The sequence below is a fragment of the Elephas maximus genome, chromosome 1 (assembly GCF_024166365.1).
Source record: "Elephas maximus indicus isolate mEleMax1 chromosome 1, mEleMax1 primary haplotype, whole genome shotgun sequence".
In the NCBI taxonomy this organism is placed as follows: domain Eukaryota; kingdom Metazoa; phylum Chordata; class Mammalia; order Proboscidea; family Elephantidae; genus Elephas; species Elephas maximus.
Genome location: NC_064819.1, coordinates 986910 through 1004207, shown reverse-complemented (window position 1 = coordinate 1004207; position 17298 = coordinate 986910). Strand labels below are relative to the sequence as shown.

General features: G+C 41.6%; 1 protein-coding gene across 12 annotated transcripts in view; it reads right to left on the bottom strand.

Annotated features, from left to right (window-relative positions):
* Positions 1-17298, bottom strand: part of LOC126071864 (OX-2 membrane glycoprotein-like) — a 317661-nt gene that overhangs the window by 89479 nt on the left and 210884 nt on the right. For 2 of the 12 annotated variants that reach the window (XR_007516400.1, XR_007516406.1), the window contains one exon: positions 14459-14561. The exons of 4 other annotated variants lie outside the window; for them this stretch is intronic. Coding sequence is in view for 1 of the 8 variants with exons in the window: in XM_049876303.1 (XP_049732260.1) it covers positions 14518-14561 (44 nt within the window). In the remaining 7 variants the exon portion in view is untranslated. Of the gene's footprint in view, positions 1-7205; positions 10490-11325; positions 11406-11445; positions 14562-17298 lie in introns of those variants that run through there. 6 more of the 12 variants (XR_007516398.1, XR_007516393.1, XR_007516399.1 and 3 more) reach the window with 6 other exon arrangements.

Genomic DNA, 17298 nt, shown 5'->3' with positions numbered 1-17298 from the left:
GCAGACAAACCTCTGGAAACCTTCCTAAAGGAGGCAGAGGGTCTATAGGTGCCATGAAGTCCATTCTGTGGGTATAGGGGAGGATTTTCCTAACCAGTTCACTTCCCCATTTTTTCTATTTACAATGAGATTTCATAAGAAACCTGAAAAATATAATAAAATCCTTTTGTAAATGCCCATTAGGACCCAGGACACTAAGTTGACTCTAGGAAAGATGTCATGGAGTAAATTTTCACCAACGGCTTAAGTCTTCCTTTGAGTTCAGTGCTGGGAATTGCAGGGTCTGCCCGAAAGATATGATCCTTTCTAACATTTAAAACAGCTATTAGCAAGCTAGCAGCCCTGGTGGCACTGTGGTTAAAGCGCTTGACTGCTAGCCAAAAGGTCGGCAGTTTGAACTCAACCCTGCTCTGCAGGAGAAAGATGTGAGAGTCTGCTCCCATAAAAAAAGGCAGCACTGAGGCGGAGCCAAGATGGCGGACTAGGCAGACGCTACCTCGGATCCCTCTTACAACAAAGACACGGAAAAACAAGTGAATCAATCACATACATAACAATCTACGAACCCTGAACAACAAACACAGATTTAGAGACGGAGAACGAACTAATACGGGGAAGCAGCGATTGTTTCCAGAGCCTGGAGCTAGCGTACCAGTCAGGTACGGCACAAGCACAGAGACCTGCTCCACCCCCCTGAACTAACCCCGGGAGGGGGACCAGCCGGTTCCACGGGTGGCGTGGGACGCAGCCGTTAGGAGAAGTCCCCGGGAGGCAGTGACTGATCTTGGAGCAGAAAGAGCAGCATCCGAGCCGGGGAACCATCCCGCAGAGATTTGGACTGCACGCAGGTACGCCATAAACACGGAGAGTTGCTCCACCCCCTGAACTAACCCCGGGAAGGTGACCAGCCGGGTCGCACGGGCGGCGTGGGACGCAGCCGGTAGGAGAAGTCCCCGGGAGGCAGCGACTGGTATTGGAGCGGGGAGAACAGCGTTCTCAAGCACGGGGAGCTACTCCACCCATCTGAACTAACCCCGGGAGGGGGCCCACCTGGTTCACGGGGGCGGCACGGCCACGCGGCTGGAGGGACGAGAAGTCCCCGGGAGGCAGCGACTGATTTTGGAGTCGAGAGTGCACCGTCCCAGTAGGGAAGCCTTGACGCTGGGCGTGGGGCTGGAAGCGGAGGATCTGACCGTGACTCCAGCGGGCCAGACTCCCTGGGGGCAATCTCCACACAGCCAGCACACATAGGCGACGCGCCCGCGGGAATCTCAGATATAATAGTCATTCCAAGCAAGACAAGCAACTCTGGCTATATTCTGAGGTGCTACTCTCCTATCTCTCTGTTCCCTCCCCCACCCTCCCCAGGCGGCTTCATTAACATCTGAATAGCCTGAGCCAGAGGGAGAACTCTGATAGGGATCTGACTGCTGTTTTTTTTTAGCGGATTTTCTGGAAAAACTAGTTTCCCAGCGATGGCTCGGAGACAACAATCCATATCAAACCACTTAAAGAAGCAGACCGTGACAGCTTCTCCAACCCCCCAAACAAAAGAATCAAAATCTTTCCCAAATGAAGATACAATTTTGGAATTATCAGATACAGAATATAAAAAACTAATTTACAGAATGCTTAATGATATCACAAATGAAATTAGGATATCTGCAGAAAAAGCCAAGGAACACACTGATAAAACTGTTGAAGAACTCAAAAAGATTATTCAAGAACATACTGGAAAAATTAATAAGTTGCAAGAATCCATAGAGAGACAACATGTAGAAATCCAAAAGATTAACAATAAAATAACAGAATTAGACAACACACTAGGAAGTCAGAGGAGCAGACTCGAGCAATTAGAATGCAGACTGGGACATCTGGAGGACCAGGGAATCAACACCAACATAGCTGAAAAAAAATCAGATAAAAGAATTAAAAAAAATGAAGAAAACCTAAGAATTATGTGGGACTCTATCAAGAAGGATAACCTGCGGGTGATAGGAGTCCCAGAACAGGGAGGGGGGACAGAAAACACAGAGAAAATAGTTGAAGAACTTCTGACAGAAAACTTCCCTGACATCATGAAAGACGAAAGGATATCTATCCAAGATGCTCATCGAACCCCATTTAAGATTGATCCAAAAAGAAAAACACCAAGACATATTATCATCAAACTCACCAAAACCAAAGATAAACAGAAAATTTTAAAAGCAGCCAGGGAGAAAAGAAAGGTTTCCTTCAAGGGAGAATCAGTAAGAATATGTTCTGACTACTCAGCAGAAACCATGCAGGCAAGAAGGGAATGGGACGACATATACAGAACACTGAAGGAGAAAAACTGCCAACCAAGGATCATATATCCAGCAAAACTCTCTCTGAAATATGAAGGCGAAATTAAGATATTTACAGACAAACACAAGTTTAGAGAATTTGCAAAAACCAAACCAAAGCTACAAGAAATACTAAAGGATATTTTTTGGTCAGAGAACCAATAATATCAGATATCAGCACAACACAAGGTCACAAAACAGAACGTCCTGATATCAACTCAAATAGGGAAATCACAAAAACAAACAAATTAAGATTAATTAAAAAAAAAATACACATAACAGGGAATCATGGAAGTCAATAGGTAAAAGATCACAATAATCAAAAAGAGGGACTAAATACAGGAGGCATTGAACTGCCATATGGAGAGTGATACAAGGCGATATAGAACAATACAAGTTAGGTTTTTACTTAGAAAAATAGGGGTATATAATGAGGTAACCACAAAAAGGTATAACAACTCTATAACTCAAGACAAAAACCAAGAAAAACGTAACGACTCAACTAACATAAAGTCAAACACTATGAAAGTGAGGATCTCACAATTTACTAAGAAAAACGCCTCAGCACAAAAAAGTATGTGGAAAAATGAAATTGTCAACAACACACATAAAAAGGCATCAAAATGACAGCACTAAAAACTTATTTATCTATAATTACCCTGAATGTAAATGGACTAAATGCACCAATAAAGAGACAGAGAGTCACAGACTGGATAAAGAAACACGATCCATCTATATGCTGCCTACAAGAGACACACCTTAGACTTAGAGACACAAACAAACTAAAACTCAAAGGATGGAAAAAAGTATATCAAGCAAACAATAAGCAAAAAAGAAGAGGAGTAGCAATATTAATTTCTGACAAAATCGACTTTAGACTTAAATCCACCACAAAGGATAAAGAAGGACACTATATAATGATAAAAGGGACAATTGATCAGGAAGACATAACCATATTAAATATTTATGCACCCAATGACAGGGCTGCAAGATATATAAATCAAATTTTAACAGAACTGAAAAGTGAGATAGATACCTCCACAATTATAGTAGGAGACTTCAACACACCACTTTCGGAGAAGGACAGGACATCCAGTAAGAAGCTCAACAGAGACACGGAAGATCTAATTACAACAATCAACCAACTTGACCTCATTGACTTATACAGAACTCTCCACCCAACTGCTGCAAAATATACTTTTTTTTCTAGCGCACATGGAACATTCTCTAGAATAGACCACATATTAGGTCATAAAACAAACCTTTGCAGAGTCCAAAACATCGAAATATTACAAAGCCTCTTCTCAGACCACAAGGCAATAAAACTAGAGATCAATAACAGAAAAACGAGGGAAAAGAAATCAAATACTTGGAAAATGAACAATACCCTCCTGAAAAAAGACTGGGTTATAGAAGACATCAAGGAGGGAATAAGGAAATTCATAGAAAGCAACGAGAATGAAAATACTTCCTATCAAAACCTCTGGGACACAGCAAAAGCAGTGCTCAGAGGTCAAATTATATCAATAAATGCACACATACAAAAAGAAGAAAGAGCCAAAATCAGAGAACTGTCCCTACAACTTGAACAAATAGAAAGTGAGCAACAAAAGAATCCATCAGGCACCAGAAGAAAACAAATAATAAAAATTAGAGCTGAACTAAATGAATTAGAGAACAGAAAAACAATCAAAAGAATTAACAAAGCCAAAAGCTGGTTCTTTGAAAAAATTAACAAAATTGATAAACCATTGGCTAGACTGACTAAAGAAATACAGGAAAGGAAACAAATAACCCGAATAAGAAATGAGAAGGACCACATTACAACAGAACCAAATGAAATTAAAAGAATCATTTCAGATTATTATGAAAAATTGTACTCTAACAAATTTGAAAACCTAGAAGAAATGGATGAATTCCTGGAAAAACACTACCTACCTAAACTAACACATTCAGAAGTAGAACAACTAAATAGACCCATAACAAAAAAAGAGATTGAAACGGTAATCAAAAAACTCCCAACAAAAAAAAGTCCTGGCCCGGACGGCTTCACTGCAGAGTTCTACCAAATTTTCAGAGAAGAGTTAACACCACTACTACTAAAGGTATTCCAAAGCATAGAAAATGACGGAATACTACCCAACTCATTCTATGAAGCCACCATCTCCCTGATACCAAAACCAGGTAAAGACATTACAAAAAAAGAAAATTATAGACCTATATCCCTCATGAACATTGATGCAAAAATCCTCAACAAAATTCTAGCCAATAGAATCCAACGACACATCAAAAAAATAATTCACCCTGATCAAGTGGGATTTATACCAGGTATGCAAGGCTGGTTTAACATCAGAAAAACCATTAATGTAATCCATCACATAAATAAAACAAAAGACAAAAACCACATGATCTTATCAATTGATGCAGAAAAGGCATTTGACAAAGTCCAACACCCATTCATGATAAAAACTCTTACCAAAATAGGAATTGAAGGAAAATTCCTCAACATAATAAAGGCCATCTATGCAAAGCCAACAGCCAATATCACTCTAAATGGAGAGAACCTGAAAGCATTTCCCTTGAGAACGGGAACCAGACAAGGATGCCCTTTATCACCGCTCTTATTCAACATCGTGTTGGAAGTCTTAGCCAGGGCAATCAGGCTAGACAAAGAAATAAAAGGTATCCAGATTGGCAAGGAAGAAGTAAAGTTATCACTATTTGCAGATGACATGATTATATACACAGAAAACCCTAAGGAATCCTCCAGAAAACTACTGAAACTAATAGAAGAGTTTGGCAGAGTCTCAGGTTATAAAATAAACATACAAAAATCACTTGGATTCCTCTACATCAACAAAAAGAACACCGAAGAGGAAATAACCAAATCAATACCATTCACAGTAGCCCCCAAGAAGATAAGATACTTAGGAATAAATCTTACCAAGGATGTAAAAGACCTATACAAAGAAAACTACAAAGCTCTACTACAAGAAATTCAAAAGGACATACTTAAGTGGAAAAACATACCTTGCTCATGGATAGGAAGACTTAACATAGTAAAAATGTCTATTCTACCAAAAGCCATCTATACATTTAACGCACTTCCGATCCAAATTCCAATGTCATATTTTAAGGGGATAGAGAAACAAATCACCAATTTCATATGGAAGGGAAAGAAGCCCCGGATAAGCAAAGCACTACTGAAAAAGAAGAAGAAAGTGGGAGGCCTCACCTTACCTGACTTCAGAACCTATTATACAGCCACAGTAGTCAAAACAGCCTGGTATTGGTACAACAACAGACATATAGACAAATGGAACAGAATTGAGAACCCAGACATAGATCCATCCACGTATGAGCAGCTGATATTTGACAAAGGACCAGTGTCAATTAACTGGGGAAAAGATAGCCTTTTTAACAAATGGTGCTGGCATAACTGGATATCCATTTGCAAAAAAATGAAACAGGACCCATACCTCACACCATGCACAAAAACTAACTCCAAGTGGATCAAAGACCTAAACATAAAGACTAAAACGATAAAGATCATGGAAGAAAAAATTGGGACAACCCTAGGAGCCCTAATACAAGGTATAAACAGAATACAAAACATTACCAAAAATGATGAAGAGAAACCCGATAACTGGGAGCTCCTAAAAATCAAACACCTATGCTCATCTAAAGACTTCACCAAAAGAGTAAAAAGACCACCTACAGATTGGGAAAGAATTTTCAGCTATGACATCTCCGACCAGCGCCTGATCTCTAAAATCAACATGATTCTGTCAAAACTCAACCACAAAAAGACAAACAACCCAATCAAGAAGTGGGCAAAGGATATGAACACACATTTCTCTAAAGAAGATATTCAGGCAGCCAACAGATACATGAGAAAATGCTCTCGATCATTAGCCATTAGAGAAATGCAAATTAAAACTACGATGAGATTCCATCTCACACCAGCAAGGCTGGCATTAATCTAAAAAACACAAAATAATAAATGTTGGAGAGGCTGCGGAGAGATTGGAACTCTCATACACTGCTGGTGGGAATGTAAAATGGTACAACCACTTTGGAAATCTATCTGGCGTTATCTTAAACAGTTAGAAATAGAACTACCATACAACCCAGAAATCCCACTCCTCGGAATATACCCTAGAGATACAAGAGCCTTCATACAAACAGTTATATGCACACCCATGTTTATTGCAGCTCTGTTTACAACAGCAAAAAGTTGGAAGCAACCAAGGTGTCCATCAACGGATGAATGGGTAAATAAATTGTGGTATATTCACACAATGGAATACTACGCATCGATAAAGAACAGTGACGAATCTCTGAAACATTTCATAACATGGAGGAACCTGGAAGGCATTATGCTGAGCGAAATGAGTCAGAGGCAAAAGGACAAATATTGTATAAGACCACTATTATAAGATCTTGAGAAATAGTAAACCTGAGAAGAACACATACTTTTGTGGTTACGACGGGGGGAGGGAGGGAGGGTGGGAGAGGGTTTTTTATTGATTAATCAGTAGATAAGAACTGCTTTAGGTGAAGGGAAAGACAACACTCAATACATGGAAGGTCAGCTCAATTGGACTGGACCAAAAGCAAAGAAGTTTCCGGGATAAAATGAATGCTTCAAAGCTCAGCGGAGCAAGCGCGGGGGTCTGGGGAACATGGTTTGCGGGGACTTCTAAGTCAATTGGCAAAATAATTCTACTATGAAATCATTCTGCATCCCACTTTGAAATGTGGCGTCTGGGGTCTTAAATGCTAACAAGCAGCCATCTAAGATGCAGCAATTGGTCTCAACCCACCTGGAGCAAAGGAAAATGAAGAACACCAAGCCCACATGACAACTAAGAGCCCAAGAGACAGAAAGGGCCACATGAACCAGAGACCTACATCATCCTGAGACCAGAAGAACTAGTTGGTGCCCGGCCACAATCGATGACTGCCCTGACAGGGAGCTCAGCAGAGGACCCCTGAGGGAGCAGGAGAGCAGTGGGATGCAGACCCCAAATTCTCATAAGAAGACCAAACTTAATGGTCTGACGGAGACTGGAGGAATCCCGGCGGTCATGCTCTCCAGACCTTCTGTTGACACAGGACAGGAACCATCCCTGAAGAAAACTCATCAGACATGAAAGGGACTGGTCAGCGGGTGGGAGAGAGACGCTGATGAAGAGTGAGCTAATTATAGCAGGTGTACACTTGAGATTGTGTTGGCAACTCTTGTCTGGAGGGGGGATGGGAGGATAGAGAGAGAGGGAAGCCGGCAAAATTGTCAAGAAAGGAGAGACTAAAAGGGCTGACTCAAGACGGGGAGAGTAAGTGGGAGTAGGGAGTGAGATGTATGTAAACTTATATGTGACAGACTGATTGGATTTGTAAACGTTCACTTGAAGCTTAATAAAAGTTATTATAAAAAAAAAAAAAGGCAGCACTCAGTCTGGTTTTTGGTTTATTAGCAAACTCGGTCTGAATTGCACATCAAAGCTTCCCATGGTCTCCCCAGAATTTGGATACTGGCTCAACTATAGTCCATTATACTCTTGGCACGTTTTCTGAGCATAAACCCCTATAAAGTTCAGCATTGTTTACCAAGGAAATAAAAAGTATTTCAGATCTAAAATGGCCCTAATCAATGGCACATTAGTAAGAACTTTGGAGATGTAGACACGGTCAATCCTTTCAGCAGAAAAATATCTGGCCTTGTCTCCAGTGAGTTAAAATTAGGCATGTAGACATTTTTACTGGGATTATTTTGTACTTAAATGTATAAAGGCTTAAAAAAATTTTTTTTAAATAGAATTAAACATTTGTAGAACCACTGAAATAGCTGTAAAAAAAGTTTACAGCCTTCTGCAACACAGTTTGAAATCCACCAAGTGAGACTGGTTTTCATTTTACAGCCCACAGCACTTGAGCGACTTCACTAAACCTTTGCAAACGTTATCTTCTTTGTTTCACACTGCAAACTTATAAGGCCTTGTTGTCTTTAACTCTCTCTCTCTCTATATATATTTGTTGTTGTTGTTAGCTGCCATCGAGTTTGTTCTGACTTATAGCAACCCTATGTACAACAGAAGGAAACGCTGCCTGTCCCTGTGATATCCTCACAATTGTTGCTATGCTCGAGCCCATTGTTGCAGCCACTGTGTCAATCCATCTCATTAAGAGTCTTCCTCTTTTTCACTGACCCTCTGCTTTACCAAGCATGATGCCCTTCTCCAGGGGCTGATCCTTCCTGACAACAAGTCCAAAATATGTGTGACACAGTCTTGCCATCCTTGCTTCTAAGGAGTATTCTGGTCGTACTTCTTCCAAGACAGGTTTGTTTGTTCTTTTAGCAGTCCATGGTATATTCAATATTCTTCGCCATCTCCACAATTTGAAGGCGTCAATTCTTCTTCCATCTTCCTTATTCATTGTTCAGTTTTTGCATGCATATGAGGCGGTTGAAAATAGCATAGCTTGGGTTAGGCGCACTTTAGTCCTTAAAGTGACATCTTTGCTTTTGAACACTTTAAAGAGGTCTTTCGCAGCACATTTGCCCAATGCAATGTGTTGTTTGATTCCTTTTTCCCATTAATATATTTTTTTTATTGTGCTTTAGATGAAGGTTTACAGAGCAAATCAGTTTCTCATTAAACAATTAATACACATATTGTTTTGTGACATTGGTTGTCAACACTCTCCCCTTCTCAAACTTGGGTTCCCAATTTCCATTTGTTCTTGCTCCTGGGCTGGTGGGCCCATTTAGTTGCATATACATGGTTGAGCGACACGTATTATTGTTTGTTTTATGGGCCTGTCTAATCTTTGGATGAAAGGTGAGCCTCAAGAGTGACTTCAATAATGGGTTCAATGGGTGTCTGGGCCATACTCTCAGGGTTTCTCCAGGCTCTGTCAGACCAGTAAGTCTGGTATTTTTTGTGAGTTTGAATTTTGTTCTATATTTTTCTCCAGCTCTGTCTGGGACCCTCTATTGTGATCCCCATCAGAGCAGTCAGTGGTGGTAGCTGGGCACCATCTAGTTGTGCTGGACTTAATGCTGCTTCCATGGGTATTAACTGTGGATCCACGTAAAATGAAATCCTTGACAATTTCAATCTTTTCTATGTTGCTTATTGGTGCAGTTGTGAGGATTTTTTTCTTTCTGTTGAGGCGTAGTCCATACTGAAGGCTGTGGTCTTTGATCTTCACTAGTAAGTGCTTCAAGTCCTCTCCACTTTCAGCAAACAAGGTTGTGTCATCCGCATAATGCAGGTTGTTATTGAGTCTTCCTCCAGTCCAGGTGTCCCGTTCTTCTTCATATAGTCCAGCTTCTCGGATTATATGCTCAGCATACAGATTGAATAGGCATGGTGAAAGAATACAACGCTGATGAACACCTTTCCTGACTTTAAACAATACGCATATGTACAGAAGAGTTGCCATGGAGTAGATTCTGGCTCATGACTGAAGACAACCTCATGTGTGTCAGGGTAGAACTGTGCTCCATAGGGTTTTCAATGGCTGGTTTTTCTAAAGTAGATCACCAGGCTTTTTCTCAAGGTACCTCTGGGTGAACTTGAGCCAGCAATTTTTCCCTTAACAACCGAGCTGTTCACTGTTTGCTCATTTTACATACAAGGAAAGAGATGTACAGAGCAGATCAGTGAGTTGCTCAGGGTCACAGGGCTAGTTAAGTAGAAGAGAGAGAATCAATCAACCTGGTGCCCTACTCACCCATCTCTTGCATTCCTTTATTCTTGTGTCTTTTCTGTGGGATGGGGCAGGACCTAGGACACTCAGCATGAAAAATAAGGACTAAGTACACAGAGGCCATCTATACCTTTAAACAACATTCCTTTGGGAGACTTTCTTTCTTTTGAGCACCGAGGGGGCCAACTGGGCTGCCTGTGTGTAAGGCAGAAGGGATTTTGGCGGCCCTCAGAAGGGTCCATTCTGCCTGGTCGGTGAAGTAAGGCAGAGAATGAGGAGGCAGCCCTGAGAAAGCATTCTTGCACTTACAGATCTCCATCCACATGTCCTACAGGTGTTGTCTGAGTGGCTGCTCCGGTAGGTACTGCTCTCGCCACCGAGGGCTAGATGTGCACAAAGCCAAGAAAGTTCACAGTGCCACTGTCTGTCAGGAAATGAGCACACTGGATTAAAACGACAGAGAGAGGGGTGAGGATGAGACAGTACAGCCCTGTCCCTGAGCCACAGAGCTGACACCAGGCTCTGGAGAAGGAAGCACAGACCACAAGCCACCTTCGTTTCCCAAGCAGCAATGTCTACCCAGGCTTCTTCACAGAAAAGATTCATTTTTACTATATTGAGTATGCGTATGTCAGTTTTTAGAAGCAGGGGGCACTGGGGGGAGCCTTCTTAGCTGCCCCTCTTGAATAGTTTTCCAGTAAAGGGATATTGACGTCCACCCCCTAGGGATTCTGTCTTATCCATTAGGCTCAATAATGTTGGAAGCCTTCCATCCCCTGTGCACAGCCATTCCTCTGTTCTGCCCCCTTTGTGAACTGCCTAACTCCTGCAGATTCTTGGCAGTGACCTCAGCATCACTTCCCTCAGAAAGATTGTTTTCATTCATCCAGGCTGATGTCAGCTGGGCTTTTTTAAAGTATTCACAGAGGCTTTTGTGTACAGGGAAACCATCCTACCAGCAGCCTGCGCTGTGGCTGACATTTAATCTCCTACGGCTAGAAGTTGAAAACCTTGTTTTACTTCAGCTCTTAAACACAAAAAATCCAGTAGATTCATTTGTACATCGAAGCATTTTTAGGTTGAAATTAAGCATAATGTGTACTTGTTTATTGATTGTTTGGTTAGCTTATACACTTCACAAACAAAATGTACTTAAACCTTTAAATACACTATACATAAACTTGAATGATTATGTATTTTAACTGTTTATAATTCAGCAAATAGATATATCAATCCAATAATTTCTATACTCCTAAATATTTAAACACATTTTACGGACCTGGTTAATTACATTGCTGTGAATGTTTCCAGCTATAGTCACAATTTCATATAATGAATTTCTTCAAGAACTTCAAGTCTCTACAAAAGCAAACATGTAAGCCTAATTAAAAAAAAAAAAAAAAAAACTTCCTGGGCATATAACAACTGTAATAAAGCTAACAATAAAACTTACATATTTACCTCTGATTCTCTTAAACACTTCAACATCTTAAAACCTAAACTCGTAAATGTAGTAACTCAGATTATCTTAAGTCTTTAAACATGGATCGTGAACTTAAATGCGTGAATATTCTCAAGCATTTCAATTAATGCCATTTGTTTACTATGCTAGCTTATCTTAAATATCTTTAGAACAAAGCATCCACAAAGCAGCACAATGATTTTGAAACTTGCTACATTTGTATAAAAGCAAGTTTGGCAAAACAATACTCTATTCCTTTTCTTCCCATCACCTACATGTGTTTTTGTTTTGCTTTTGTGCAGTCCCAGGTTTGCAAAGTTATTTGCTTAGCAGAGTAGAACAGAGTTATCATTTCAGACCCGCCACAGTAGCTGAGATTACTCTGTCAGAATTGCAGGTCAGAGATTTGAGACCGACACTATCGATTTGGGGTTATCAATCAAGGAATTAAAACCTGGAGCACGTGAACCAACACTGGGAACTTCCCCCAAAAGATTCAGTTCAGGTTTATAGGGTAAGCCTCTTTTCAAGGGTTCTGTTGTGTCAAATGAGAACCCCTGGGGTTACCACTTTGTAAATCACATGGGCCCTAGTGTGTCAACCAAAAACCCCTGGTGTTACCATTTAGTGACTCACAAAGGTCCTGGCCCTCTCTTAAATTTCACCCTTACCAAATTTTTATCATAATTATTGCAACACACAGCCACATTACAATCTTTTGGCTTCCTTACTGGAATAAATGTAATTGGGTAAGGCTTGTATGTTTTAGCAACCATCATTTTCTCATGAACTGCAAATGTCCTGGTCTTGTTATTTAAGCTGGGCAAGGCAGGAGGTGAGCAAACAGTAAAGTTCAATAAAATATGACAGAATCAATGGATTGTAGAAGCTGATAAAGTTTTTTCTCAACTTTGTCACCATTGGCATTTTAGACTGGATAATTCTTTGCCCCGGAGGGCTCTCCTAGGCCTTGGAAGCTGTTTAACAGCATCCCTGGCCTCCACCTCCCAATTTTGACAACCCCAAATGTCTCCATACATTGCTAAAATATCTTCTGGTGTGTGTGTGTGTTATATTTGTGTGAATCACAGATAAGAGATAAAGGATAAAAAGAATGACAGAGTCAAGGGAGAGATGGGATTGGAGTACTCCAGGAAGTAAACAGGAAACGTAGGAGGTTGCCGTGTGGCCCTGGGAAGTGCGTATAGAGGTCATGAAGGGGGGACAGTGTCTGTCAGAACAAAGACTAGGATATGGCCACAGGAGTGAGTACCTGAAGTACGGTGAAGGCTCGATTATTGGCCCGGAAGAGCCCAGGGAATTGACATCTATTCGTGTATTGATGTAACCAATACTTGAGACAGAAGTAGTTTTGGAGGCCATGAGAGTTAGTCAGGAAATCGCATATGCCAGGAACGAGGAGGTGTGGCCTGGGGAAGTAGATGGCTACAACAAGGAGGAGAGATTGGAAGAATCGTCTGATGATCTGAGATTCAAGGATGAAGATTTTCGTGAAATAGGTACGGAGAACAAACTAGAAGTCTCAACGGCGGGCAAAGAGGGCAGCCCCCACCCCGTTTCCCTATCCAGTGGGTACAAGGAAAGGGAATCTACTGCAAGGGCTGCCTCAAGGGGGCGCCAGGTTCAGTTAGCACAAAAGAGGGAAGAAATGCTTCAGGAAGAAGGTGAAAACAAAAGGGAGTTTGTGGATTACTGGCCATGATTTTCAGAGACCAACACTGAAGGATTTCAGGAGTTGGAGATGAGGTCAGAAAAGAGAATTTATACGGATAGAAGTTAACGTCGGGGAAGTGAGTGTCATGCTGGGAGTTAGTCCTGGAATTTTGGTCTGACAGACAAATAGGGATAAAGATATGTTTGGTAGTGGTGGTAAGGCTGGTGTATTTGGGTGATGTGGTAAGAGGGCTTTTTCCAGGACCATGTAAAATTTGGGGGCTCTCTCTTGATCTCTGATCCATTTTCAGGGCCATTTCTCACAGGGCCCTGAATGGCAATTCTGTGAGAAAGTGTCAGTCAGCAAAACATAGAAAAAAGAGCTTGGGACTAGACTTACAGTAGCTCTGCTCCTGTGGAAACGCTGGTGGCATAGTGGTTAAGTGCTACGGCTACTAAACGAAGGGTCAGCAGTTCAAATCCACCAGACACCCCTTGGAAACTCTGTGGGGCAGTTTTACTCTGTCCTATAGGGTCACTATGAGTCGGAATCAATTCGACAGCACTGGGTTTGGTTTGGTTTGGCTCATGTGAGGACAAGGGTTGACTTTGGGCTGTTTTATTCATCTCAGGTGCCTTGTGTTCATTCATCAGGAGTAACCCCTCATGAAGTGACTGTGTTCACGTAGTTCACCCGGCCACAGGAGGGTCTCTACAGTATCTGGAACTGTCCCAGGAGAAAGGAACAGCTGTGACTACAATCCTGAAATGACCATCTCACGAATCAGTACTTGCTCTTATTGTGTGTTATAAAACCAGTCAGTTCCAACTCCTGGCACCCCCATGTCTGTCAGAGTCAAACCATGCTCCATAGGGTTTTCAGAAGTAGATCGTTAGTCTAGGCCTTTCTCCCAAGGCACCTCTGGGTGGACTGGAATCTTCAACCTGGCAGTTGTCAGCCAAGGATTTTGTGCCCCTCAAGGGCTCCTACTAAAACCAAACTACGTGTTGTATATTCTGATAATCTCTATTTTCTTCTATATTTTCAAATAAAAACAATTTAAGTTTATTTCACGATCTAAATTTGATAAACATGACTTTAATTCATTCTACAAACATTTACTGAGTACTTCCTATGTGGCTGGTTCTGATGGCCCCTGGGATACAAAGAAGAGTAGGGTTTTCCTATGTGGCTGGTTCTGATGGCCCCTGGGATACAAAGAAGAGTAGGGCATTCCCACAGGACCCTGGGGAAAATGAACACTGAACTACTTACCAATGAAGTGCTAAGACATAAATCTGCAAAAGCGAGCTGATGTCTGGCCTGAAAAATCTTCAAGAACACTTAAGCAGTGCCTTGAAGGAGGAGTAGGATTTGTCTAAACAGAAAAAAAAAAAAGTCTCATGAGGGCATATATTCTGTTCCAGATGGTTATTTTCTTAGGCTGAGCCACATTAAAATTTTAGGTTATAAGAAGAGTGCTTTACCACTTTTCACTGGAATTTAATTCAGAGTGAAACAGACTAGTGCTTTCTAAGTCTCTCTTATGGGCTAGATACCAAGAAAATAACTTTTAGCATCTGAGAAACAAACAATAATTTTTTAAAATTGGGGGGGGCGGTCTATGAATGTAGAAGGAGTGAAACAGTGGCGGGGAAGGAGAAGGAAGATCAGAGAGTAAAGACCTTTAGGAGAGGTGCTTTCACCTTCTTTGCAGGAAATTGGAGCTTCTTTAGCAAGGGTCCAAACCCAGTTGCTGTCGAGTCTACTCCGACTCACAGCGACTCTATAGAACAGAGCAGACCTGCCCCATAGGGTTTCCAAGGAGCGCCTTGTGGGTTTGCACTGCTGACCGTTTGGTTGGCAGCTGTAGCTCTTAACCACTGCACCACCAGGGCTCCTAGCAAGGCTTAGCCCTGGCAATTTTCCTGGATCAGTAAAAAATCAGTCTTTTTTTTTCCTTCTGTTAATTTAGGAAATACTATTCTCTCACTAGGCTGCAGAGACGCTTTGCTCTTGGTTACTAACCAAGAGTTTGGCAGTTTGGACCCACCCAGTGGCACTGTGGAATTAAGTCCTGGTGATCCGCCTCAGTCAAGACCACAGCTAAGAAAACCCAACGGAGCTCAGTTCTACTCTGTGACACATGGGGTCACCGTGAGTCAGAATTGACTCGGTAACAGGGGGTTTGGTTTATTTTGGGTTTGGTCCTCTCACTAACACAGATCCTGGTCACTAGTGTCCAGAATTTCTACCTCTCCCTTAACTCTGCTGACCTAACTGCTATTTGGTAGGTTATAGAGACAAAGGATGTAACGGGAAAAGGAGGGGGGTGACGGGGTGAAGAGAAGGAAAGCCAACCTGAAGTGCAGGAGTGGGCTTGCTCTGTGTAGACGCACCCTGTCTCTAGTGCAGAGCCAAGGGGATTGCAGTTATACTGCCTTTCTCTCCTTCCCTCCCCTCCCCATTTCCATTTTTTCATCCCTTAAAGAAAAGTGCAGTTGGAAGCCCTAGAATTTGGAGGAATTGGTACTAACAAAAGGCTAGTACCACCATGTACCATTCTGCCTGAACTAAGGCACCAAGCAAAGCCTCGTTTAAAATGCACGGAGAGCTGAAAGAACATTTTATGCCCATATATGCTGTCTTTGCTGACAGACTCCTTTAAAACATTTTTTCCCATATTCCCCATCAGTGTTAGTCACAACATACATTCCAAATTTTATTTGTAATCGGAGAGCTGAAGAGCCTTCCTGGGGACACGATGAGTGTTTAAAAGGCAAAAAGTGGTGGTGGGGGGGGGGCGGAGGTAGAGGAATACCTACTTGAATAGCTCTGGTGGTACAGTGGTTAAGAGCTCAGCTGCTAACCAGAAAGTCGGCAGTTTGAATCCATCAGCTGCTCATTGGAAACCCTATGGGGCAGTTCTACTCTGTCCTATATGGCCACTATGAGTCAGAATTGACTCTACAGGAACAGATGGTGGTGATGGGTGATACTTGAATAACGTGTGAGGTTTTTTTTTTAAGTGCTTGTCATTTCCAGACCGGCCTGGTGTCTCTGCGAGAACCAGAAAAACTGATCGGTAGAGAAGGACAGCTGTCTTCAGTGCGGAACTGAGTAGTAGTCCTACTGGTTATGCCATAGAGTCCAGGCTTTCCTTCTCCAAATAACACCCTAGACACCGCTGGCGACCAGGCTTCTGCAGCAGCCGCTGGGGGCGGGGCGGGGGGGGGCAGTCCCAAACCATAGGTGGATGTCAGCAATTTATTCTTAGATCCAGGAATAAGTTCTAATACCTAGAATCAAAATTCTACTACTTAGAATCAGAAAATAGATTCATCCTTCAGAAAATAAAGAACATTACCAGCTTGATTGGTGCTCTACTAAAAAAACACATCTGTATGAGTCCAAAAGGTCAACATTTATTCCAAAGTAATGATGAGAAGATAAAGGGACAAGGGAATTAGAGTACTGGAAATAGAACAACCAGAACACAATTAAAGAGAATGTTGACACAATGTGAAAAATGGAACTGATGTCATTGATCCATTCGTGCAGAAATTGTCAAACGGGAGTCTAACTCGCTGTATAAACTTTCTCCAAAATCACAATAAAATATTATTTTAATTAAAAAAAATGGGGAAAATAGATTCCTTCTTAAGAATGGGGATGCAGCATACAAGGGCATAAACATTCTTTAGCACTGACTTAAAGCCCGGGGTTTGGCACTGAATTGGGTATTGGGAGTATGCCTACCACTGCTTCTTCAAAGGTGGCCCGATTGTTGTTTCAACATCTCTAATCGTCAAAAACTTCCTAGTTATGGGTTGTGGTTTCTTTACAAAGCAATTCCTTCAGGAACTTAACAATGCTTCTGTGCTATTTCCTTATAGTTGAGTTCTGTGCCCAGAAAACATCCAACCTTCTTTCCAAGATACAGTTTTCAAGTTGTTTACTTCTTTGCTTCCCCATTTTCATGCTTCCCTCTCTGTTTCAACTAAATTACAGCTATTTGGAAGGCACAGTGCTAGAAGAAGAAGGTATTTCACTCTTTCTCTCCCTCTATTTTTCCAAGTAAGGAACTCAAGACTGAAAAAAGCTAAGAAAGTTTT